We start from the raw sequence: 24,577 nt of genomic DNA, 5'->3' as shown, positions 1-24,577 counted from the left end.
TTCACATAAATGTAGTTGAACATGCTCTAGAGTAAGAGGAAGAAGTGGACTAGATAATTCAAGATCCCTTTCCAGCCTGTTTTTAATATCATGGGGTATATCTTCATATTGTAAGACATGCTAAATACATTCATAGCACTGACCCATCCTGAAGTATTGGAAGGTATAATGGAGTCCAGAGTGAAATAGAAAATTTTTGAGAAGCAGATTTCTACTCCATCAAAGCACCTCAGTTTTCTGAATGAGTGCTCTTATTGTACCCGTCTCAGTAAATACTTTGCCCTTCACCTTTCACAACATTCCTTCCATTCACCTTCTGTAGCTTTGTAGCCAGCATTTTAGGTGGCTGACGAATAAAAGAGATGACACTTGGCCCATTCATTCCACCTTTCAACAGTTCCTAGCCTCAGAGCTTGATCTGGTTTTAACGTTGTCTTTTGAACTTGATCCAGTGCATAGGAAATGAAATGGGGAGGCTGAAGGAAACCATGTAGGTCTGATAGGTCTTTTCATGCTTGTATTAAGTGAGCTGGTAGAAACGTGAAATAATCCAAACTACTATTTTGGTAGCTGAGAAGATGAGAGGCTTTTAGAAGAAGAGCTGTCATAGGTTGTTATCCTAAATAGTAGGAATCATGCTAGCTGCTGTGGGTGGTCAGTGGAGCAATATTTTATTTTTAAGAAATTGTCTTTTGTGCCCAGCTGGTAACACTTTGTACTGCTGTCTGTGTGAAGTTGTATTTCATTCTCATGCTTCTTTAAGCTTGTGTGTAGTGCTTTGGAAAAGAGAAAAAGGACGGAAGCAGCAGGAGACAACCAAGGATTTAGTTCTGCCAGCTGAGACTGCAGAAGAGAAAAGGCTCCCATCAGTACAAAAAATGCTAGTAAAAAACCAGACATGGCTCTGAGTATATGCCTCTTTTCAGAGTCAGAAACCAAGTCTGGGCAGCTACCTGGTCAAAGCAAAATACTCTTTATTGGAGACAAAACTTTTGTGTGCCTCCTATCTCTTTTCTCCCACAGTGCACTTGTTTCCATTTTAAAAGGGGATTAAAGATTTTCATGCTTGAAATAATTGAGAAATCTTATTAGCTGCTCTCTTTCCATTCCCTTCTGCTTAATTTAAAATTACCACGGGACAGTAAATTTAATTTGCAGTCCTGAGAGGAGGTTATATGGCCTGATGTAAAGGCTGTCATACCTGGCGAAACTCTTGTCAGTGGTGAACTTCCCAGATATTGGTGACAGATGAACTCCTGGTGTGGAGTCTCTGACTTCAGCAAACCTACGCTAAGAATGTGTTCAGCCAGTGAGTGTGTGTTATGGTGGTTTTGCTTTTTTTTTCTCTCGACAAGCAACAGTGATTAAAAGGCCCCAGAGAGATGAACATAGATGGTTAACATTAATTTCAGCAACAGCAAGACACTATGTCCCATGATAAGCTGTTTAATTAAACCTTGTGCCTTTTTTAATCTGCGGTTCTATTTCTGTCTGGCTTTTGTTTCTCATCTCGTCTCTGTCTCTCCGGTTTCCATGTTTCAGACATAGCCTCATTTATTTTTATCATGCATGATTAATTCAGTTTACATAAAAGATTTCTTGAGAGGGATGGATAAAGTATATAAAGCCCTTGTTCAGCCTAAATTTGGATTTAGATGGTTTGTAACTCTTTTCTCTTCAGTGCAAGTCAGTCTCCCGGTTCTGCTGTGCCTCTTGCTCTTCCCTCCAGCTAGCCTAGAGAGCCTTGCCAAAGCTGTCCAACAACAGCTGTTGAGCAATGCGCTTAATCACAGACACTCCTTGCTGTCCAACTGCATTTAATCAGTGCGAAAGATGAAACTGCTTTCAGAAAGTGTGTTATGTGGAGAAAACGAGCAATGAAACAAAGAGGAAAGCAGCGTTTCCTAACCATTACTGTTGTGGGGAGTAAGAGGGGTTGTTATCTCAAAGGAGGGGAAAAGTGGTAAATGCTTTTTTTTGTCAGTTCTCCTTGATGACGTAGATGTGTGTTGGGTAGAGAACATCATTGTTTTCAGTTGGGTTAGGCAGCAGCGGAGAAGCCCTGCACTAGGTTGCATCGAACAGCATTGGTGCATGTTTGAGGATGGTGTGGAACTAACAGTTGTGTGCGGGCAGTGTCTTACACACTCTGCTGAAGTGTGATTGAATACTGAATTTCGGTGGAATACTAACCAGCTTGGATATCTGATTCCCACACAGTCTGAAAGACTAGGATTTTTTTGTACTTTAATAGTTTCTGACGCAACCACTGACAGCCTCTGCTTTTTCCTTCAGCTTAGTACTATGTAAAATACTTAGTGAACATAAAATCTGAGATCTTTAATAATAATAATAATACTATTATGGGAAGGAGAAGAAAGAACATCTATATTAAAGCCAAAAACATGTGGCTGTTGCACCGATCACAGGTTATATTTTAATCTCTATTTGTAGGAAGTGAAGGGTCAGGAAAGCAAGCAGAGCACCAAAGCTATGCTCCTGTAGGTATTAAGGAGAAAATATAAAGACTAGTTGCAGTTTCTGCAAAGTGTCAACTTGTTACTGTCTTGGTGCTTGCACTGATTGGGATATGGTCTCTCCTGAGAAAAATTTGGTCTGCATTGGACACCTTATGAAGTAATACTTCATCAGCTTTTTTGTTAGTCCCCATCAGGCATACAGATGGTTGCAATTGTTTCTGAGTTTGTCTGAAGAAGGCTGTAACATAAATCAATACCAGAAAACAAGGGAAAGCTCTTTACTTTTTCCCCTTTGGCATAGTTTTGCATGAACTAAAAACTAATATAATATGGAGAAAGAGTGTAAGGGAACAGGAAACTTTTTAATGAGGGAGGAGGTAGCATGTTTTGAAGATGTGCCCCCCTGTAATTTGGGTATTGGGGCTGTCTGGAGAGATGTACTAGAAGCAATGTGATTCATTTTTAGTCTGGATCTAAATGGGTGCAACCTGATTTATCTTCCTTAAACACTAGATGTATGAGAGGTTTTTGCCCTTCTTGGCCCCTGCATTCCCCCAAGAAAACTTTTCCTTCTTTGTATGCACACAAAAGCAAGGGTAGCCGGTAAGATTAGCAGGCAGATACCATGGGAAAGCTCTGGAGTTATTGCAGACCATCTGCTAGGAGTTACGTCCTGTCGGTTGTTGCAGGCTTGAGGAAGAGAAGGTCGGAATTAGCCTTTGAGTCTTACTGGGGGTTTGCTGGTTTTGTCATTTGCTCTAAAACTCGTGCTTGATAAGAAACAGTGCGATCCTGGAAAAGTTTCTATCTGGTGCTTCAGTTCCAGGCTTGTAATGAAAACTAATAAAGAAGTAACAATGCAGTCTCTTATCTCCTTTTCCTAAAGCTCATGGGATGTAGCTGGCAGCCATTAAGAGCCTAAACGTAATAGTCAAAAATAACGTGGCAGGAACCGTGCAGTACGTTGGTGTAGCACACGCTTCTATATTTGCTGCAGTTGGAACTCTTACAGGGTATTTGTCCTCCTTCGTCAGCGCAGAGCGTTGCAGGATTACCTCGCAGGGCTGGAGTTTACTGGCTTGGTCCAAAATTACCGAATTCACAGAAGTTGCATCCCAGCTGAGGTCTGATACGGATGTTGCACTGAAGCAGCCTGAGCTATAGAAATACTCACACACGAAAAGCTGTAGTAGCCGTATGGAAAGAGAAGGAATTCCCGGGCTTGTTGGATGGGTGCTCTGGTGCTGAGCAATCTTGGGAACTTTGCAAAGTTCTGATAATAATTTTCATTTCACATCAAAGCAGATGAAACAATCAAAGAGAGGAAACTTAAACTTAGGCAAAGTAATTCTAATAAAGCGTTTCGAAGAGGGGGAGGAAAACCCTGAGCTTACATGCTTTTAATTCAAGTTCGTGTGTTTTTATTTGGGGAATCGGCAAAAATGTGAAAGTTGTAAGCCCGTGTGGATATCCTATCAAGTAGTTCACTGTTTGGGAATCTTATGTGAAGAACTTCATGCTGATTTTTATAATTATGTATGGTGTGCCCTGGATGATTTTGTGACCTGTGTGTGTAAACTGTGAGTGGGGTGAGAATAAGGCAGTAGGCTCATTTGAAAAAGGTCCCTCTTTCTGCCTTGAATTTGCAAGATAACAAAGCTCCTGAGTGACTGTATTTAGTAATACTTGGCTTTTTGTTGCCAATTATCACCCATAAAATATATTCTGAAACGACTGCTACTTCAGCTTTCGGGGTAAGGAGCAGTCTAGCAAGAAAAACCACTTAAATCCTCCGCCCAGCACTGTCACAACCGGTGTGCTTTGAACATAGGCAGAGACAAGCAGAGTTAGAAATCTGTTCTAAAACGCCAGAACTGCCTCCTTTTGAAATGATCTCTTCTTGACGCGGAAAGTCCCAGAAGCTTGCTATCTCATCCAAAATACGAATCCTGCCAGGAATCCTAAATAGGTAACGGTGCGTGACGGATGGTTTGATCACGAGCATTCATCTGGCTTCTTGTTTTTCCCCTCACAGTTGTCTGGTGGGTGCGAGCTGACGGTGGTAATCCACGACTTCACCGCCTGCAACAGCAATGAGCTGACGATCCGGCGCGGGCAGACGGTGGAGGTCCTGGAGCGGCCCCATGACAAGCCCGACTGGTGTCTGGTTCGCACCACGGATCGGTCCCCAGCCGCGGAAGGCCTGGTCCCCTGCGGGTCCCTCTGCATCGCTCACTCTCGCAGCAGTATGGAGATGGAGGGGATTTTTAACCACAAGGGTAAGAAGTGACAGAAACGAAGTCTAGCCGTCAGCAGCGTGAGTTTGGGGTAATGGGGAGTACTGTGCAAATGGGAACTTCGGTGTTCTTGCGCTGGTTTGGTTCCTAGTTTTTAATGAGATAAAACACAACGCTTTTGGAAACCTGCAGCCACGCTGTCTATTCCAAAATAAGCGGTCGGCAGTTCTCAGCCTTAAGTGAAAATGTGCGTAAAGACAGGGATGAGATTTAAGCAAATTATGTCTTGGTGAACAGAGTTATGCATCATATTAGATCAAGCTGCGATGATACGAAAGTCCATTCCTGTCGTGTGCTGAAAGGGGGGAGGGAAGAAAATCTCCAGCATGCATTATCAATGGTTCCTGAGAAACCCTGCAGTAAGAAGTCGTGACAATATCAGGCTCAGCAATGGAAAAGGTAAATACACGCATCCATATGCCCTGGCACAGGAATTGGCTATTTGGACGTCTGTATTTTACTTAGCTGAGTTTTCCAGAGTAGCAGTGGCACAGTCATCCCTTTTTCCCAGAGCAGCTCTGAAATCTTACTTTGTTTTTTCACATGCATGAAAGAATGCACCCCTGAAGGGTGCAAGAAAAATCTGATAATTTTTTGAAAGTTCTTAGGGTTTTGGTGTGCTGTAGTCCTTTGGCTTCGTAAACTCCCCAGGCTCACAGAGTAGTTTGTTAGTAGAGAAAATGCTTGCTTGCTTCATTTGAAACTACTTGAGTTTGCAGCCTGTGAACAGAAAGCAATGTGAATTTAAAAAAAAAAACAAACAAACAAAAAACACAAACCAGTTCATTAGAAGGTGTTTCATCACCCGCTGGAGGAAAAGATGCATTTCAAAAAGTTCATTATTGCAAGTAGCAAGATTAGCAGGAAAGTGGTTTTGGGGAAAATTTGTTTTCCAAAACAGAAAATTCTGGTTTTGAAGAGTTTTTCATAAATATAACCACAAATTTTTCAATTATTCAGTCCATCCCAGCTATCACATTACAATTTTTCCCATTTTTTTCAGACACTGTATAAATATGCTTGGCTGAAAGAGGGGAGAGTTTGTGTTTCTCACATTAGGAGCATGCACAGCAGGAACTTCCTGAATGCAGGGTGACTGGGGGGGAGTCTGAAGGATTGAGCTGTAGAGCTGCAATACTCTTTTGTCCTCTTGTGTCCTATAAAAATTGGGATAGAGAAAGTTTGCAGTTGTTCTGATGATAAAATCGGAAAAATGTGGTTAGGTATCACTGAAACACTTCTTTTTTTGACTAGGGACTGATATCATGGAAATGTCAACAGGTTTTATTTTTTTTTTAACAACACTCACAGAATTGATAAATCCAATTTCCTTTGGAGCTAGGGGACTTCACCTTTGAATGCAGAGAATTTTTTGTAGGAGAGGCAGCTTGTACTGGACAATGTAAGTTACATGAAGAACATTGAGCCTGTCAGACTCTTGAGGGAGAGACAGAGCTGGTTTTGTCTTTGAGAGGTTACTTTTATTAGACCAGCAGACATAGCCTGTATTGCTTTTTTCCCTTTAGTGTTTGTTGGGGAAAATGGGGCAGAGCATTGTAAAGTTACTTCAGTTTGTTTGACGTGTTGCTTTGAAATAAACAGCATTAATTAATTACATTAATTACGGAGAGTGAAGAAGAAAAGGCCATTGCTAGAACGAGCATGATTTGCAGGGTTGAAGGCAGCCTCAGCAGTGACTTCTGTCCCTGCCTTTGCCACAGGCTTCCTGCGGGATGTCAGGGCGTGCCATCTCAACCCCAGCTGATAAGAAGCAGCTGCTAATTGTTTATTCCCACATTACTAGGTGTCAGGCTTTAGGAGCTGGACGTTTGATTTGTAAAGTTTCCCGTGCATGTGACTGTGACTTAAGTCAGTCAACATGAACTTTGTTGAGCATGCAAACTATTATATAATGTTAAGTAAACTGGGGAGGGGGGAAAAAAAGGCAAAAAACCAAACAACTTTAGACTGGGTACTTGAAACCACTGGATACATTTGACTTTGGTCTCTGCCTCAACTTTCTACTGCTTGAAAGAGGTTGATAGTGTTCATTTCACAGAGGGATTATAAAAATTAAGCAAAATTAGTGAAGTGCTTTGATTTTATTTTTCCCCCATGGTGAAAAGTACCTCAGACAATCCAGCAAAGCCATTATTCATTCTCAAGTGCTGCATTTGATTAAAGATCTCTAAATAAGGCGTTGGGGAGTATGTTAATCAGAAGAATGGAAAACCAATTAGATGGTCTTCTCAGAATTGTTCATTGTGGGCACTGATTGAGGTATGAATTTCTAAAAAACAAAACAAAACCAAACCCACAACCCCCGTAACAAAGAACAAGTGAATGACTTACATAATTTAAGGCAGTCCGTGTACTTGAGTGGACAACTTTTAAATGTTTTTGCTAGTTTTCTAGTGCTTGATTCTGCAACTTCAGTCTTTTTCGTACTGATTTTTTCTCTCTTTTTTTTCTTTTTCTTTTTTTGATCATAATTCAGTAAAACTTTCAGAGTTTTGAATGATTTAACAAATTAGGATATTGCCCTCTGGAGTTTTTAGGTGTGAAAAGTACATTTCCTATGTCAGGCTCTCAGTGTGAGCATCAGGTCTGAGTAATTCTGTACAGTTCATGGGCTAAGCCACGAGCAGTAGACACAAGTCTGGAATTCGTGCATGTCTGGCATCGCAATCTATTGTGAGAGGCTCAGGGAGAGAGAGGTTTTATGTAATTGTAAAGGAAAAAGGGAGGAGATCACCTCCAGAAGTGGTGGGGGTGGCTGCTTGGATGTTGAGTGCTTAGCCTGCCCAACCGGCTTGTAGAAGTAGAGTTTTGCACTCCTTTTCAGTATCTATGGACCCTACAATTTTGATCTTTTCAACAGTGTTTATCAATACCGTTTGCCAACTAAACAAGTTGGAAAGCCACGGCCTATCAGAGGTGAAGTGAGCTTCAAAGTTTTGCAGTGGCAAACCTCTTCTAATTTACAGCTGGTTCTTAAGTTGTGTAAAACCACATTTCATCACTGAGTACAGAAATGTTGGCTGGTGTTTAATGACTTAAATAATCTGAAATGATTATCTGAAGTAGGGGCACGTGAAAGATAGTTAAAATAGAAAGTATGTTCAGTGAAGCCTAGTTCTCACAGCTGATCTCGGTCATTCCTTGTCTGTCCATGTATTATCTGTCAACCGTGAAAGGTAACATTTTGTTCTCATGACAGACGACAACCGCCAAAATGACCCTCATCCCTTGCCTACAAGTGTAGGTGCTACTTGTCCTTTAAGAATGGTATTACTTTAAATATCTAATCAGTATCAATGGGTTAAAAAAAATGCATTTACAGTATCTTCAATCTCTAAAATGTTATAGTAGTTAAGTTAACAAACGTTTTGTTAAGAGTATGGGGAAGGCATTACACAGAAAAAAAAGACGTTTACTGGGTGGATAGTCATTTAGGGAGAGGGTTGATTGCAGGTTCCAGAGCTCTTGCTCGCTCTGCTGGATATCAAATCTATTTTTGTAAGTTATTTGGGTCATTTAATCAATTTGACGTGCCGTTTACAGATGAGTACATTTTTTAAAATCTAAATCCTTTTATAATGGGGAAAAAAGACAAACAAGGGAGTAGTGAAGAGGTTGAATAACAGTTGGTGCGCTCTACAAAAAATAAATTACTAGCTTTGGAAGAACATGTTTTTCACAAGTAATACATAAGGCAACAATTTTTTTTGCAATGATTCCCCACATGTTATTGGGCGTGGGGGAGAAAGAATGTTCCTGTTGTTTTATTTGGTGCTTCTCTCTTTTTTAACAAGAGTTTCTTTTCATTCTGTGGTACACCCTTTTTATATGTGCAGTTCTCTTTCCTTTGTTTGCAGGACATTTACACAGCCACAGAGCTTTGGGTAAAGGGCAGGGGACAGGATTCAGTACAATGTAATTGAACTTGTGAGCTCAGAAAAATTGGCAGGTATTTAAAACTGTTTGTGAATATCTTGCCCGTTTAGATCACAAGTTCACTGTCTTTTCCAACTTTGAGTACTTCTGAAGTCTGAAGAACTTGTGACGGTCCATCATATCTCTTCTGTAGATGCTACTGTTTGGAGAGCTACAAAGGCTACAGCAAGCCCTTGTTCACGAGGCTTACATTTACGTGACTTCTTTGTAAGTGAGGGGTTTTTTTGGGACCACATCTAACTGCCAATTCATGTTACTCTCCGTTTGGTTCAAAACTTGGCCACAGAGATCTTTTGTTTACCTGGAGGTACAATGTCTGCCTGTTTTGTACGTTGTTATAATCCAGGTATCTGTATAGGTTTGTTCAGACCTGAAAGGCAGGTGATGTCTTAGTAATATGATGACATACCACGCGCCGCTACAATACTGAATACTGGCTTTTGATTTTACTCTCAGGATACTGTCCTGACTGGTGCCATAAATGGAAAAATGTTATTTCAGCATTTTTTTTTTTTTTTTTTTAGATCTCCCAACTGTAGTATCTCTCAAAGAATCTACCATAATAAGGAGGATTGAACGGCTGACACTTGCCAAGACAAAGGTTGACAATTTTGTTTAAAGAGCTGTGCAGTAAGCCCTTTTCTACACCTGCAGGATGGGAAGGAGTGGTGTAGGGCAGGTGTTGCAGGTGTCAGAGCTCTTCTTGAATTGGTATGGGGACCTTCTATTCAGGAATTAAGATAAAGAGAAATTGCACAGGTGATCTAGAGGTACTTCCCCACAAAAGAGAGGTATTTTATAGTTGAGGCCACAGAGTGGGATAAAACAGAGTCTTGAATTTGTTACATTAAGTAAGCCTCCTCTCGCACAACTGGAGACCTATTCAGAATATTAATTTTAGATGAAAGGGGAAAGGGAGAGGGTAAAGGTAAAACATCTCGCGTATGATCGAGAGATTTTTAAGTTATGATTGAGAAATGAAGTGTTGCCATGTTGAGTCCAAATACTGTTGTTACGTAGGAAGAGGAAGCTCTGGATAGCAGCAGCAGCAGAATTCGATCAAGTAAAATGGGAATCCAGTTTGAATAACTGAAGGACTCCCTGTTTGTAGTGGAGGAAAAGAAGGATGACTTGGGCAGCAAGGGGTTGCTTACGAGCAGAGGGAGGCTGTAGAAGGGGAGGATTTGCTGTTTTGGGACTGCAAGCAAGTGAAGCATGGGCTGCGTGTAAGGAAAAAGGATCCCCACCCGTGGCTCAGAGCCAGCGCGCTGCCTGTGAGACTGTCTGACAGCGTTCGCAGCTGCAGGAAATGAGTTACAGCCCCGGCCAGCAGGGAAAGTAACTCCGAACAGCGAGTAGGTAAGGGACTTGCTTTGCCTTGTTGCTTTGGGGCCACGTGGCAAAAGCTGGGGACTGCGTGGTTTCCAGGGCACAAAACAGAAAGGGATCTGCTTCTGCTACGTAGCCGGCCGCCATCGCATGCAGAAAGCGATATCGAGGAATATGCTGGAGTTGCGCGAGACGCTAAATGTTAATCGAAAAATTATGTTTCTTGATCGGTCAATTGCCTCTTCATAAAACTTCCAATTAACAGGCTGCCCATCCACATAGCCAGCTGACAGAAAGCCTTACGAGGAGCTCACGGGAGGCAAAGCCGAGCAGTCAGCTGGATTTCACACTCCACTCGTCTAAATTAGCAAAAACTTGTAAAAGCTGTGGTGTAGTGTCAGTTCAACTTATTTATCAGGCAGACTTGAGCTTCAACAGAGGCACAGGCATTTTAATAGCTGAAGTTCAACTTCACAATTAGCAGTTGTTTTGAAAACCCAATAAATCATAAATCTCCATGTAATCACAAACATTTTGCCAAAAAGCATTGCTAGTCTACTAGTGGCAAAGATAGGTTGAATTTAGGTTGTGTGTGTGTGTGGTTTTGCAAGCATGTTCTCATGCTTTAGTCCAGGTGAATAAAATAGCTGCAGTATAAAGTAAAACAAGAATTCTCTATCCTGACTTTCCCACCTTGTGGTTTTAGTTGAGTTTGCAGTCAAAAACATGGTTTGAGCATAAGTAAACTTAAATAAAATGTCATCAGTTGACTGTGGTCCTTTAGATCATAATCTTTGCGTTGAGCTTTATAGCCAAACTATATCAGATGGTTAGAGTTAATAGCCAAATTCTAATTCAGCCTTGAATAAACAGTAAAGTCTGTATGAATTGCTTCCTTGGCATTGTGCAGTCCTAAACTAGATAAGGAGATTCAGTGACTCTCACAATTTGAATTTCTAGAAGAGTTCTCTCTAAATCAAGTTTAGATTGCTCTGAAACATCATAGGATTGATTTCTGCATAAACCTGCTTTGAACTCCTTCACTGTTCTTTTATCATAATCCAGCCCAGGAAGACCTGTCAGATATATCTGTATTTCCCATTCTGACTCTGTGGGCATAAGTATGTGGTTAATTTGTCTCTGGAATTTTTGTACATAGGTAATGAAAGCTTTTTGCCCTGCTTGGGAGCTCGGAATTACAGCTGAGAAAAAGGAAGGAATTTTATAATACTGGCTTGAATGTACTTTTGGTCCCAGACAGCTGCCAAATATAATGCTCTTCTATATTGTAGTTGGAAAGGAAATCGGTGTGTAAAAAGTATCTGCTTCAGAACAGATGTATTTGCACAGCTGATCTTTGGGAGGTAGAAGGTGGATATAAACCAGCAATTCTGATGGCTTTAGATTTCCCAAGAGAGTTGTTATTTTACTTGCTATTAGCCTTTCTCTGACAACAGTTTCTTTTCCTAACCAAGGTATTGAGGCAGAACGGAGTACAAACTAAAATCATACCCTTCAAACGTTGTTTGTATGTTGCAATTGAAGAAAAACGTCCTGGAGCGGTGTTTATTTTCCTTAACTGTCCCTCTTCAGGTGCAACAAACTGTTGAAAAAGTTGCTTCGGTGTTGAGAATTACTTCTTGAGGGTGTCTTTGTTACCCATATTTTGCTTTGGGTTAAGTAAATATTCAGAGCTGGTGCTCCGAAGAGCGCCTGAGAGCCACCCAAAGAATTTCTCTTCCATTTCAATGAGTAAGTAGCTTGGCAGGGTGGTGAGGGACAGGGAGAGTGGGGCTGGGGACACTTTTTGGCCAGGAGAGTGCTCCTAGACACGTGGGGTTGTCATAGCTGTGTGCTAACTGCCGCCTTCATGACAGACGACAAGGAGCTATTGGCGTGTATTTTTCTGCAGCTGGGGTGGCTGTTCATTTCCAAGGACCATCTGGGTAACGTTACCTGATGTGTTTTCCTTCTGTCACAGAACTGTGTAATACTGACAGTATCCATAAGGTCTTCTGTTCTTTTTCCGACGCTAGTTTTCCGGCGCTTCTGCTGCTGTGGCTCATATTCTTAAACTTGGTATTGGGAAGAGCATTTATGTGTTTTGTCTTTAGTGGAGAGGAGAAAATCGTTGAGGAGCAGGCTAGAGCTGATGTTCTTGTGCACCTTTCAGGACACCATCACATCACATCATCTGTTGTCATCACTGCCTGCAGATGGAAGTAGCAGGATTTAGTGTTCCACTGACTTCCACCAGTTCTGGGTTTGGGAGGAGGCTGCTGAAAGTCCATGTACCATTGACTTCATTTCACTTTTCCTGCAATCAAATAGTAAAGTATTAGTCTCTGTTACGCATGCTAAACCAGGAATGTTGCATCACTTTTAACACAATTCTGTTGGAAGCTTTTTAACAGATGTCCTTGACATCTCTTATGTTGTGGGCATCGGTTTCAAATCACCACTTCATCATGCAATGTTTTGCTACTATTTTGAGTGCGTGTTCACTGATAACAGGTATAGTTCCAATTTGGGACATGCTTGTGTTTTCTCCTAGCTTTGATTTGAGTACAAATAGCAAGACATTTTTCTCTGTCTGGGACAACTATCAAACTTAAATTCATCATTCTCTCACATGGAAGTTACGCAAGTAAGTGATGGAATTCTTAGAGCAAACCATGTAAAAGAGGCTGTTGTGGTAAGTGAATAGCACCATAAAAACATTCCATGATCCCAGGAAAAGTACTTTTCAGAAATTTGCAGTATGTGTTTTCTAGGATGGATGTATAATGGTTAACCCCTATAGCAATAGAAGACAGCTATAAAACTGACATGCAGGCATAACAGTAAAGGCTATCTTAGGAAAGCTTGTTATCAAGTCGTCCTTGATGACCAGAATCCTGTAATTTTCCTTGTGGTCGCGAACCAGCTGTGTCCAACCTACAGTATGTTAACCATTTACGGTGCAGCAGAAATAGCCCCTGTTACAAGAAGCTGTTAAAAGTATGTCAGGTATTCAAGAGCAGACTGGAGAAAGCCCCAGGTAATCCGGCCTGATCTTGTAACTGACCCGTCCTTTTGAGCAGAAGGTTGGACTATGTGGATTTTTGAGGCCCCTTTCAGCTTGAGTTGTCCTGTGATCCTACACTAGAAGTTAGAATTGCCAGCATGGACTTGGTATGTTCTCAGTGTTTCCTGGAGTCTTGGACTCCCCTTAGTGTCTGTGGGGATATCAGAAATGCTTAAGATTTTGCCTCAAAATATATTCATTCCATGTAAGAAATGGAAAGGAATCATAAAAGGTGTTTCTGCTCATGAAAAGCACTAGTTATTCTTGTTGCAGCATGCTGGGTGTGATCATGGCCTTATTAGGTGTATGTTCATTTGTTAATAGAAGCTTTAATGTATCAGCGAAACGGAGATTCCTTAAACACAGAGTCTAGGGAAAATCTAGTCACATGTAAGAACCTTCAAATACGCTGCAGGAAGGAAAGCTGATAGGGAAGCCACCTAGAAAGACGGACAAGTAAAGCTGACTCGTTGTCTGTTGCTTTCTACAGTAAAGCCTAAGGGACATGGAAGTAAATGGGGTTGTCAAGGTCTAAGTTCAAGATATTGCCCTCCTTATAAATAATGGGAGAGGATTCTTAGATATGTTAAATGTAGGAATTTGTAGTGATGAAAAAGATCCTGAAAGAGAATGAGAAAAAAAGCAGGGGTCACTAGCAAAAAAGTGTACTAAGTGAAAGTTGGGGTTTTTTAAAAAAAACATCAAACAAATAAACAAAACAAACAAAAAAAAACCCCTAAAGACTGAAGACTGGTTGACTGGATTGAAGTATGCTTTAGGCAATATTAAACAAAAAAGCTCGATTGATGAAAACCAAATCCTTAACCACATATCTTAAAATTTTTGTGCCAGTAGCTAATCTATTTTAAAGAGTTTATTTATCATGGCCTGACTTGGTTGTTGGTCCATCCTAGTGTGTTTTGTGCTAACTTTTCTCATTGTCTCAGGGCTAAAAAAATACGTGCACTCTAAATGCTGGTTGATTTAGTAGAACAGGCTTAGGTGTATCCTGTCATGCTAAAGATGTGGTGGGACTAAATACAGTCGTACCAGGATCATTTTGGAAACCACTGTCGCAGAGCTCTGGTTCCAGGCCCGGAGTAACATCTAAAGAAAAGGTGCTCAGAGCAGATGGTACCCTGGAGGTACGTGCTGTGTTCTCTTTGTGTCCTGGCTGCTTGCTTAAGTGAAAGCCTGGGCTATGGGATCCAGTGCTCGCTCACATCATCTTCCTAAAACTATGCTGAGATTACAATCCTCAGAACTGGAGTAAATTAATAGTAGTAGTATTTTACTATCTTCTTTTGCTGTTTGTGGAATAACAAAGCCTCACTCTCTTATTTAAGTTGTTGGGCAATGACAAGCATTTACGTTTCTAATGATTTTTATTTGAAAAGAAGTATTTTATCTATTTTGACCGTCTCATCTTTCACGTAGAAGCATTTTCTTTTTATAAAGCAAAACGCCATTCTGAATTGCAGAAGGAGGTAGCACTGTTCTGTCAGACTGAGCTTTTGAAAGACAGTATTCCCTTTTGTAAAAGCTTAAGTTCTTAAGAATACTAACCTCATATTTTTGTCAGCAAGAGCATGCATATTAGGATACAGAATCTGCTTAGGTCTTTTTCTGTGCTTCAGGAGGTTAACATTATTACCAGTCTAGAAGTTCTACCATGATGGCATGCTTTGTTCCGGAGGAACTAACTGGGAAAAGAGAATGTGCAAAAATTTTGTAGCAATTAAAAAAATTTTCTTGCACCTAAATTTTAATTGCTGTCCTAAAGGGGCATCACTGTCTTAACTGAGTGTAGTTGCTTTCTGAAATCTCTGGCGCATAGAATTGGAGTGGCTATTCTGTAACTGCATTTTCACAATTCTAGTAAGTGGTGATGGTGTAATTTGTAGGAAGTATACCCTTTTCAGTTTTGTGAACTGTGTCACCATGTTCATTTTTTGGTTCAGACCTAACTTTCTTTTAAGTGGATGTAAAACATGTACTGTGTAACCCAAACAGAAATAAGGTCTTACCTTTTTCAGGACTGTCTTGTTCTACATCTAAAATTCACAGGAGATATAAAAAATGTTAATTACAATGCAGAAATGCTCACATTTGCAGAATTGTTTGGCAGTACATGTTTTCTAGTGTTCCTGTGTTTTAACATCAGATAGGCAATGTAGAATAATAAACCCCTGCCCTGTGGATTTTTTGCTCCCTTCTTTCTCTTCTCCCCATGGCAAAGCTAGCATCCAAATAAACTTAATTCTATTTACTAACAAATCTGCGTGTATATTTTACAAAAATGCAGCACACGAAATCCAGGCTTAGAGAGAGAGAGAAAATGCCCATATCTGATTTTGCTCTCCTGCTAGATGTAGCGCAGAGGAATTGCAGAAGTTGCTTCATTTTGCCAAAGTATCTTTTAATATAATAAAGGAAGCTGTGAAAGTATGTAAGTTTTTTGTGTTAAATGCTAATGTTTGAAATCCGGACAGGTGCTTTCAGTGCCCATGTGCCTTTCCTGCTTCCAGAAGCAGCAGGGTGTTGGGTCGTGCTGGGCTCCATCTCCCATTCCTAGCGGTGCTGTGCCACTTAACCTGCTCTGTTACGTGGACGGGACTTCTGCGAGGCAGTACTGAGCAGAGGCAAAAGGAGGAGAGGTCTTGATGTAACCCTTTGTAACTAACCAAAATGCATTTGTACAATTTGAACTTAGCAGAAGAGGAGTAAGAAAAGTGTTTTGGTCAGTAATACCAACCCACAGGTAGCCCCCGCAGCTTGCAGACGCAATTCCTCCAGATGCATATGTATGGAACTTGAGCATCAGTATTTCTTACAGGGAGTACGTGTCCAATTTTAAAAGTATTTCTTTCATTTTTAATGACCTAGTTTGGTTACTAGAACTGTTTCATTTTCCTTTTAAGTGACTTAAAAGAAATGAATTTTAAGTCAGGAACATAATTCAATATTCTGAACACTTGTGATAAATATATTCTTACCCTTTTCTTTTGCCTTTGACTGCATGCATTTCCAGTTAAGAAAATTAGCTGAGAGATTTATGTTTAAAAGAATCCCAACTCCTGTACGTGCAGTTACAACTGGTTTGGAAAGTTAAACCTTGTTTTGACCAGATTTTTTTTCATGCCAACAGGCTGATTCCTTTTTTCTTTGGAGTGAGTGGGAAGGGAAGAGAAAGGGTGTTTTAAATATGGTTGAGGAGACTACATCAGAAAATTCAAATGAAGAAAAAAAGAAAAAGGATGATGAAGGGTAACTTGGATAATAAAATTAATGTCAAAAATGAGTGTTTCCTCAGTATGTCTCATGAGAACAGCAAGTATTTCTTGCTTGGAACACTTTTGGTGTTTTCTCCAATGCAGAGACGAGGCATGGCATATTTCTTCTCCCCTCCTATCCCTCGCTAAGTAGTGAATGTATGTGGAACAACATTCCTTACGCTCATCCAAAAGATTTTGTTTGAATTATCTGAAGCTGGTTTGTTGTGGTTTTGCTGACAGTGGCTGGGATCCTTCAAGCTGATTTGGCATGCTGCAGTGGTGACTGTGTTGAGGAGTCAGAATTTTCCCAAAGCTTTTCCAGATAAACAGAAGACCAGGGACACTGAACGTCTCATCATTTCGTTGAAAGGCCTCCTCATTTTTGGGAGTGGTATACAGGCTCCGATTCCTTGGCTACAGCACAGAACAGAATTAAAACCTCAAGAAAATAATAGCCAAATGATTAAGATGGGAGAGAGTTTATGATGTCATGTGCTTTTTGATATTCTTTCTTACTGCAGGCATGAACAACAGCTAGGGCATGTTCTGCAAAGCTGGAGACAGGAAGGACTTGTTTAGATCCTGGCCTTGGTGACTGCATAGTTGGATAAATGGTTCATTTCCCAATATTTGTAATTAAATAAAGCCCGAGTTCTTCAGTGCCTTGATGGCAGTTGCTCTTGACAAATGCTTTACCCAAGATGTAGAAGGGAAAGTTATTAATCACCCAGCTGAAAATATCTCTTTACCCTCAATCACAAAATACTTTTCCCAGGTTTGCCAGCTAATTCGATAGCCTGTGTGTTTTGTTAGAGGTGGTTGTTGGTTGGGGTTTTGGGGGCGGGGGGGTTGATTGAAACGCCCCAGTATTTTGAAAGGAGTTCTTGGAAATCTCAAATTAAGGATGTTCACACAATTCATTGCAAAATACAATTTCTGACTGATTCAGTTTAAAGTATCTCTGGCAGCTGGCAGCACTGGTAGTAAAGAACAGGAAACAACGCGCTGAATGTAAGTCCAAAGAGCCACTGTTGTAACGATTCCGCTCCTTGCAGACCGGCAGTGTTATCTGTGAGACTGAGGAGCAGCGAGGCTATTTTTCGGGAACAGGATGATCTTTGTGTGTGGAGCTGAAGAAACCAGATCCTCGTGGCGCAGCTGTGCTCCAAGCAGTTGAACTGTAGACACATTGTACGCTGAGGAAAAGGCAAAGTTAGGCTCCTTTCAGAATTTTCATCGTAGTGTGGGAGCTCACCTTTGAAGATTCAACCTCAGATTTATTTATTGATGCATTTTTGCTGTTCAACAATTTCTTGGTTGTGTTAGAGTATTCTAGTGTGAGGCAGAGTGTCTAACTTGCTGAAGATAGGATTTGCATGCAAAGTCTGCCTGATTTTTTTTTTTAAATGCGAAATGCATATTGTAAATAAATTCCTATTGGTTTGTGCAATGTTAATTTAGTTCAAGAATTTTAATGGTTACGGATTTATGTCTAACTTTGGCTCCTAGGTTTGGGTGGTCTTTGGTCCTGCACAGTTTTGGAAAAGTCTTGAATCTTTTCTCTCCCACATGGAGAAACATGACTCAAAATTGTAAGAACTGTGAACTTCTAAATGATGAAAGTATTTGTCTCATAGATCACTTCAAAAATGCTTCTAAAATCGTGACGTTTAGATGCTGGTAGAACTGAATACAGAATTCACTCTTCTATTAGTTTCAGCTATCTTGTATACGCTTCACTCTTAAGATGAACAAGAATTTTTTTAAATAACTTTGTAGTACTGATTTTGAAATATATGAATCACTTTCGTAAATGGAATGTCTGGAATACGAGGGGGGAGATTCTGGAGAAGAAGACATTTAGTTTTACTTGAGAACAATATTGAATTTTGAAGGTGGGATTTTTAATGCTATAATCTTTGAAACTTTTTTCTTCCCCCCCCCCAAAAGGTAGATATTAAGGAAAAAGGGTTGGCTCTTTGGATTCTTTTTCAGGCTCTGAGGCAACTCAATATAGGTGTTTAAAAATGAAATTTCTGCATTTTATTAGCTTCCCTTTCCTGTTCTGCTTGTTTTCCCCAAGATGATGTGAAACATAATGGGGCTTTACAAAGATTAGCTTGGAATGCTGTTTATCCTTGTTTTAATATAAGTTAAGTTGTTATTTCTATTACCATGCAAATGTCTTGGAGTATGAGAAATGGAGTCAGTTTAACTCCAGTTGTCCTCCTCAACGAAAGAAGGGATGAATGTTCCCATTCTTACATGCAAGACTATGATAGTACCCTCGGGTGAGGTGGCACTTCTCCAGGTTGGTGAACACAGTGGTGGCAAACGGTGGTTCCAGATGCTGCAGTTGGGAGCTGGTGCCTGCGAGACGCTGCAGCTGCGGTCGGCTCATTTGGTGACTGTCAATGGCAGAGACCGATGAGCTGTTATTTCTCTGCTGGGGTGAGCTGGCAAAACGTTAATCCCTTCAAATGGTTTGGGCAGTGTGACATTGTCCGTCAGTGAGCCCTGAGATTAATTGCAGAAAGTTGATGCCGTGCCTTCACTGTAGTAAGAGATACGGGCGCGTGATGCTTCATTTACGTATATTATGCAAAGTACACGCTACCTTATCTACTGAGGATATACAATGCTCTTCTAATTGGGTTTTTTTTAGTTTCTTTGTTTACTCGCTAGGATGTAGTCTTTCTTAGAAAATGCTGTCTTAAAAGCGAGAGGGCTCTTTTGGCTGTAATTTTAAAAGATGCATGAAATAGCCATTAACAAAATTTTTACCTGGACACTTCCTTTGTCACAGGTTTAAGTAACAGAAATGTCTTAAATTGCTAGGGGTCTGAAGGGCCTTTCATCAGTACTTTGCTTTCAGAAATGAAGCTGATAACTGTCTACTTTTTTAAAGGAAACGATATAAAATGTGTAGCCAAGAAAATTCATTTCTGCTTTACGCAGGCAAGGTGAAAAAAGAAACAGTTAATTTTTACTTTTAAAAAACATACTATTTTAAATGCCGTCAGATGGCATGGGGTCAGTATATGAGCTTTTTTCTTTGCTAATTTGATCAAAATTTGTTGTCCCATTGGGCTGAGGTTTATGAATATTTAAGTGGAAGTTGAAGCGGGGCACAGCTCAGTGCTGCTCTGCAACATGCCGTGCAATCCACCCTCTTCCTCCGTGCCCAGCCATGGTTTTGCCTAAAGGTGTTCTCCACGAAGACATATTCTTGCCTGCAGAATTAAGATTACCCGGCTGGGTCGTTATTACCAAGGATGAGTTCCTACAAAAAATTGCTGATGCGAGGAGCTGCAGGAAGAGCTGGCTAGCAGACAGGGAGAGCTAAAGCAGGATAAGGCTCTGGAATACAGAGAACCTGATGGAGCTGAAGGACAGAGAGAGCTTTGTGGTAGAGCCTGAAGTAGACTGTAGAAAGGCATTAATAGGCTGCTTGTTTGGCTTAAAATTACATATATTGATACAGGTCACTGTCTCAGATGGAACTTGAGAATCGTGATACGTCTTCAGGTGTTTAATCTATGATGATAGTGGTACTAAGTAATGGTCCCTGCATGTTAAATTAAGAAAATGTTGGGTCTGTGATGTAGAAGTCATCTCCTTTTTGCTTGTGCTTGGGTAGGAGAAGTTACGGGTCTGAGCTTTTTGTCTTGGACAATAAGGAAGTTGTAGCTTCTGTTTCAGTATATGCATTGAGATGTTTTACAATCAAATTCTTACCTAATACCCACAGTCACTCAGCAGCACGTTCGTGTGGAGGCTGCTGTCTCCACTCCTGTGTTGCTGGGGAGCAACTGCTTTTTACAACAATTGTATACGTCGAAGACAGCTGTGTATCCACGAGCCTTTCTTCTTAACCACGGAACCTGTGAAATATGCTTTATGTAGGGTTCACGTGGTTGTTCTCTGTCCCCCAGCACCTTGATTTACTTGTCAGATTTGTCTTCTGAGAAGAGAAAGAGCCAAAGCAAAACCTAACAATAATGGTGTTTGATTTGAGTAGGAATGGAAGAACTTTTTGCAATAGCAAGCCACAAATGATGTGGTTCCCAGAGCGTTTAAAATATCTTCCTGCATGTATTATTGGTGTTACAAGGTCGGTCTACATGCAGTTAAAAAACAAAACAAAACCAACTCCAAAGTAGTTTTATGTATAAATTTGCTGTGTTTTAGTCAGAAGCTTTCTTACGTATGGAAATCACTATTTCAAAGCTGTATTAGTAACTTCACTGACTTATTCTAAATGTTAGTTAAAGATGTGAGAGTTTAACTACAATAAGAATGGCTGGATATTCTTCAGTATGCTCAATGTGCGTGGGAACTGTTGGGGAGGAGAGGAAAGGGATTGTTTCATTTGTTTTTTTTTCTTACTCAACTAGAAACTAGAATCATTTTCAGATGTTCTACAATTTCATGAAGAATAAACTACCCTTAGTGGAAGTCTCACCGTAGGTGGCAAACTATAAAGATCAATTATCCTGAAGAAAGAGGGTTTTTTCTTCTGCTGCTTCCTCCCTCCCCCCTCAACTTAGGAATTCAGTGTCACTTGAAAGTCATCTTGGGTCAGAAGAAAAATGTTCAGGAATCAGAATTAATGCTTTCAGTGCAGGACTCTGTGAAGGAGAAACTGATTCAGAATTTAGGGTGGCTTTCCTTAGAAACATGAAGAAATCAAAACTCTAGTCTCAGGTGGAGGGTAAGCACAGCTCTTTATTAGTGCAAACAAGGCAACATGTGTGTACCCAACTTGTGCTAAGTGCTAATGATAAGCCTGCTTTGACTCTGGGACCCTACATGCTATCAGCTCCATATAAAATTCATATTTCTCCTTGCGTTACATGCATTTCTTTGTGCTATTGTCATTGGCAACCCCCTCACTGCTTTATTTTCTTCTTTCCTACTATATGCTTGTGTATTTTACAGTACTGTTTGTTCAGTCTCATTTTAGGGCTCTTTTTTCATGACAATATGATGAAAGCATTTCATTTTTGTTTTTACAGAAATTTAATCCTTGCTTTGGTTTTATAGCTGTTTATCTAGTGAATGTAGCTTTTTGTGTGTTCTTTAAAATTAGATGATGAGGTGTTCAGGGGAAGAAACCAAACATCTTTTCTAGGTTTGTGAAGTGTTTAGCTAAAAAAAAAAACAACATAAATGAATATTTGTGGACAAATGCTTCTGTGGCATGCTAGGTGAAGAATGCATAGATAAAAAAATAAAATACATACAGTTTCAGTTTACTGGACAGGAAGACAGCTTGATGAACTAGAAATTTATCTTGCAGAATATGAGCCTAGAGGTGAAAAGATCTGAAATGCAATTTAAACGAGGGCAAGATCTTGAATGAATTTATCAAAAGGTGTGGAGTTTCTAGTGTTTGGACTTTTTTGTTTTTCACAAACAAAGCTCAAGAGAAGATGAAGGGGAGGGTAGAATCTGTTGTTTGGTACAGATTTTGTCAAGGAAATTGGAAGTTCCAGGGCAAATGCTGCGTGGTTTGGCTGACCGGAAAACGTCTGTCTTTTTTGTATTTATGGCTTTAGCTAAAGCATTAAAAACTAACTGTGCGCTGTAAAATAAAAAGAGGTGTTAAAGGTTGGGTTTGTGCATTCCGGTTACTATAAAGCTTTGTAGAGGTACTAAACTGCATCTTTTCTGAAGGCTGAGAGGAAAAATAGTTGGCTTGCTGTATTTTTTAAGATCATCTTGAGCCTCAATTAGGGTAGTTACGGTAGAGTGTAATCTGCTGCATCTGGCTATTCCCACATGTGAATTTAAGGACTGGAACTGTGCTCAGTGAGCCAGAGGAGAGCATCCCTAGAAGAGAGGAGCTGCTCTGACGGCAGGGCAGGGGGCTAAACCAGACCGAGAAGAAAACAGCGACTTCCTCAGTCCGATGGCATTGCTTCTCATGTTATCTGGGTGAACATCTTCAGGAGAAGCTGTGACACATCCCTGGGGTGTGGGCGAGTAGGTTATTTGTAAGCTGTGGGTATCGGAATAGCTGACTCCTCACCATGCCAAACAGGATTAAACAGATTGACACTCTGGGATCGCTTCACTCAGTAAATCCTACCTGCTGCGGCAACGGGCAGCCGAGCGGCTGCAAATACTGGATCCTGGATTTAGGTACAAATATGTGCGAGAGAAATAACGGGCTGGGGGAGGAGGGTGGTTTGGTTGTTTGGGGGATGTTTTGAAATCATAGCAGTTTGGGAGGATGCTTTCTTTTCTCCTTCTCTCTCTGCCTCTGCTCTCCTTCCCTTCTGACCCCAGTAAAAAAATGCAGAGTATGACAGAAAGGACCTGTATGGGAAAGGGAGCAGTTATGGAATGAATCTGCTCTGTAAACTACTGGGATGCTGTACAGTAAGCTCTTTCAGAAAAAGCATGTAAAATGCATGTGCTACTTTTATTTTTTTTTTTCAGTTGAACTGTGGAAATGAGAAATGGTAACACTTGCTCTCTGAAATGTTATTAATGGTAGTAATTTGTTTTAAGAGCTTAGCAGAAATTTTCTTAGAATGTTGCTGCTAAACCAAAAAATCATAGTTTGTTTAGTATCTATCATTTCTGTTAAATTATTGTTAAGTAATGTTTTGGGGAATAGGGCTTGAAAAGAAAGGGCGGTTGGGAAAGAAATTGGTCTGTGTGAAATTTATTTAGAGACATCATTGATTCTGAAATGTAATATGGAGGAAAGCCATGCAATTTCAGTCTCGACTGGAGGGGCACAGAGGTAAGGGTAGGGATGTTCATGTTAAACTCAGTTGCTGGGTCTTCTCCCCTTCCTCCTTTGTAATTTTAACAGGAAGCAATACTTGACCTTGGCATTTGGGCTGTTGCTGCAGAGCAAGTTCGATGCTCTATGTAACGGTCTGAAATGTCTGCAGGACAAAACAGTGCTGACCTTCAGTGTCTGGAGCTGATGCAGCTTTCGGGATGCTTCCTTTGCAGATGCAAGCTGTTTGCAGCTAGGCTCACGTCTTACATACCTGTTGCTCTATGCTGTGTGCGTATACTTAAAATAAGCAGGAAAAGGCAAGTTATAATCGGTGGCGTTTGATAGTTTCCAAACTGCTGTTATGGATAGACCGAGAGGAGAGGGAAGGTGGTAGAAGGGTTGCAAACATGAAATCGAGGATGTAACGGAAAGTAATCTTATAGGGGACATCTGAAGATAGGGTGGCGCGTCAGCGGGATGGCAGTAACTCTCAGTTCATCGAAAGATAACGGGGCATCGGAGTACCAGCCAGAGGGAGTTCATGTTAGCAGCCTATCGTCTCTGACCCCAGCAAGAGAGCTGTGTGCTCAGAAAGCTGCTCCGTAGCCCCCGGTGCTGCACAGTCGCTTCCTAAAACAACAATTACTCCAGTTTTTAGAAGTAAACAAGTACAGAGTATCTTGGAGAGAGGTGGGGGTGAAAGGAGTCAATTACAAATAGTAATTGATAGGCAGAATGCTTTGCAGCAAAATATTTTACAGCAAGTGCTCACCCAGAGCTGTGACTACCTAGTCAGCTGGAGGTCTGTTAATGTCTGTTAAGAGTCTTTTCCCCTTTCTGTTGCTTTGCGTTCTTCTGTCTTCGCTGGAGCTCATTTGCTTCATTTTTGAACTCTTGTTGCTGCGGTAGTTAGCCAGGCTCAGATCGATCTGGTTTCTACTTCCAAAGAATTTTTAGAAAACACGTTTTATAAAGTGCTGGGTGTAGTCAATCCCTATCAGAGAGATGCTTTCTGTTATTACCGTAAATTAAGATCATAGACATGTATGAAGCCTTGTTTGGCAAGCATACGTGGTTTCACAAACATTCTTCATTGTTCTCTTTCTGTGTCTTAAAAACAGATGTCTGTGTGTACAGACCATGTTGTAAGGAGGCTCAATAGCCTTTCATAATAGGGAAACAAAACTTACTTGCACATCCCAGTATAACTGCAGCTATGCCATCTCTTGAACTGGAAGGAGTAAAAATCATATCTGTAGTATTTCTGGCCACTGCAGTCTTAAAACTGGCAATTTGGGATTTAGGCTGAATATTCAGGATGTAATCTAGTGCGTGATTTTATTCATAAGACTTTATCTGAGGCTTCAACTTTGCTTAAAGGATTTTTACTGAATTAAAACTTTGGTTTATTCTTCATTAAAATGTTAGAG

The 24,577-nt window shown here is 40.6% G+C and overlaps 1 protein-coding gene across 4 annotated transcripts in view; it reads left to right on the top strand.

Moving 5' to 3' along the window:
• TRIO (trio Rho guanine nucleotide exchange factor) overlaps positions 1 to 24,577 on the top strand; it is a 256,719-nt gene that overhangs the window by 181,930 nt on the left and 50,212 nt on the right. For all 4 annotated transcript variants that reach the window (XM_075052205.1, XM_075052204.1, XM_075052206.1 and 1 more), the window contains exon 34: positions 4,516 to 4,759. In XM_075052205.1, the coding sequence (XP_074908306.1) occupies positions 4,516 to 4,759 (244 nt within the window). The remainder of the gene's footprint in view (positions 1 to 4,515; positions 4,760 to 24,577) is intronic.

The sequence above is a fragment of the Buteo buteo genome, chromosome 20, assembly GCF_964188355.1.
Source record: "Buteo buteo chromosome 20, bButBut1.hap1.1, whole genome shotgun sequence".
Classification (NCBI taxonomy): Eukaryota; Metazoa; Chordata; class Aves; order Accipitriformes; family Accipitridae; genus Buteo; species Buteo buteo.
This window is presented reverse-complemented; position numbering and strand designations above follow the sequence as displayed.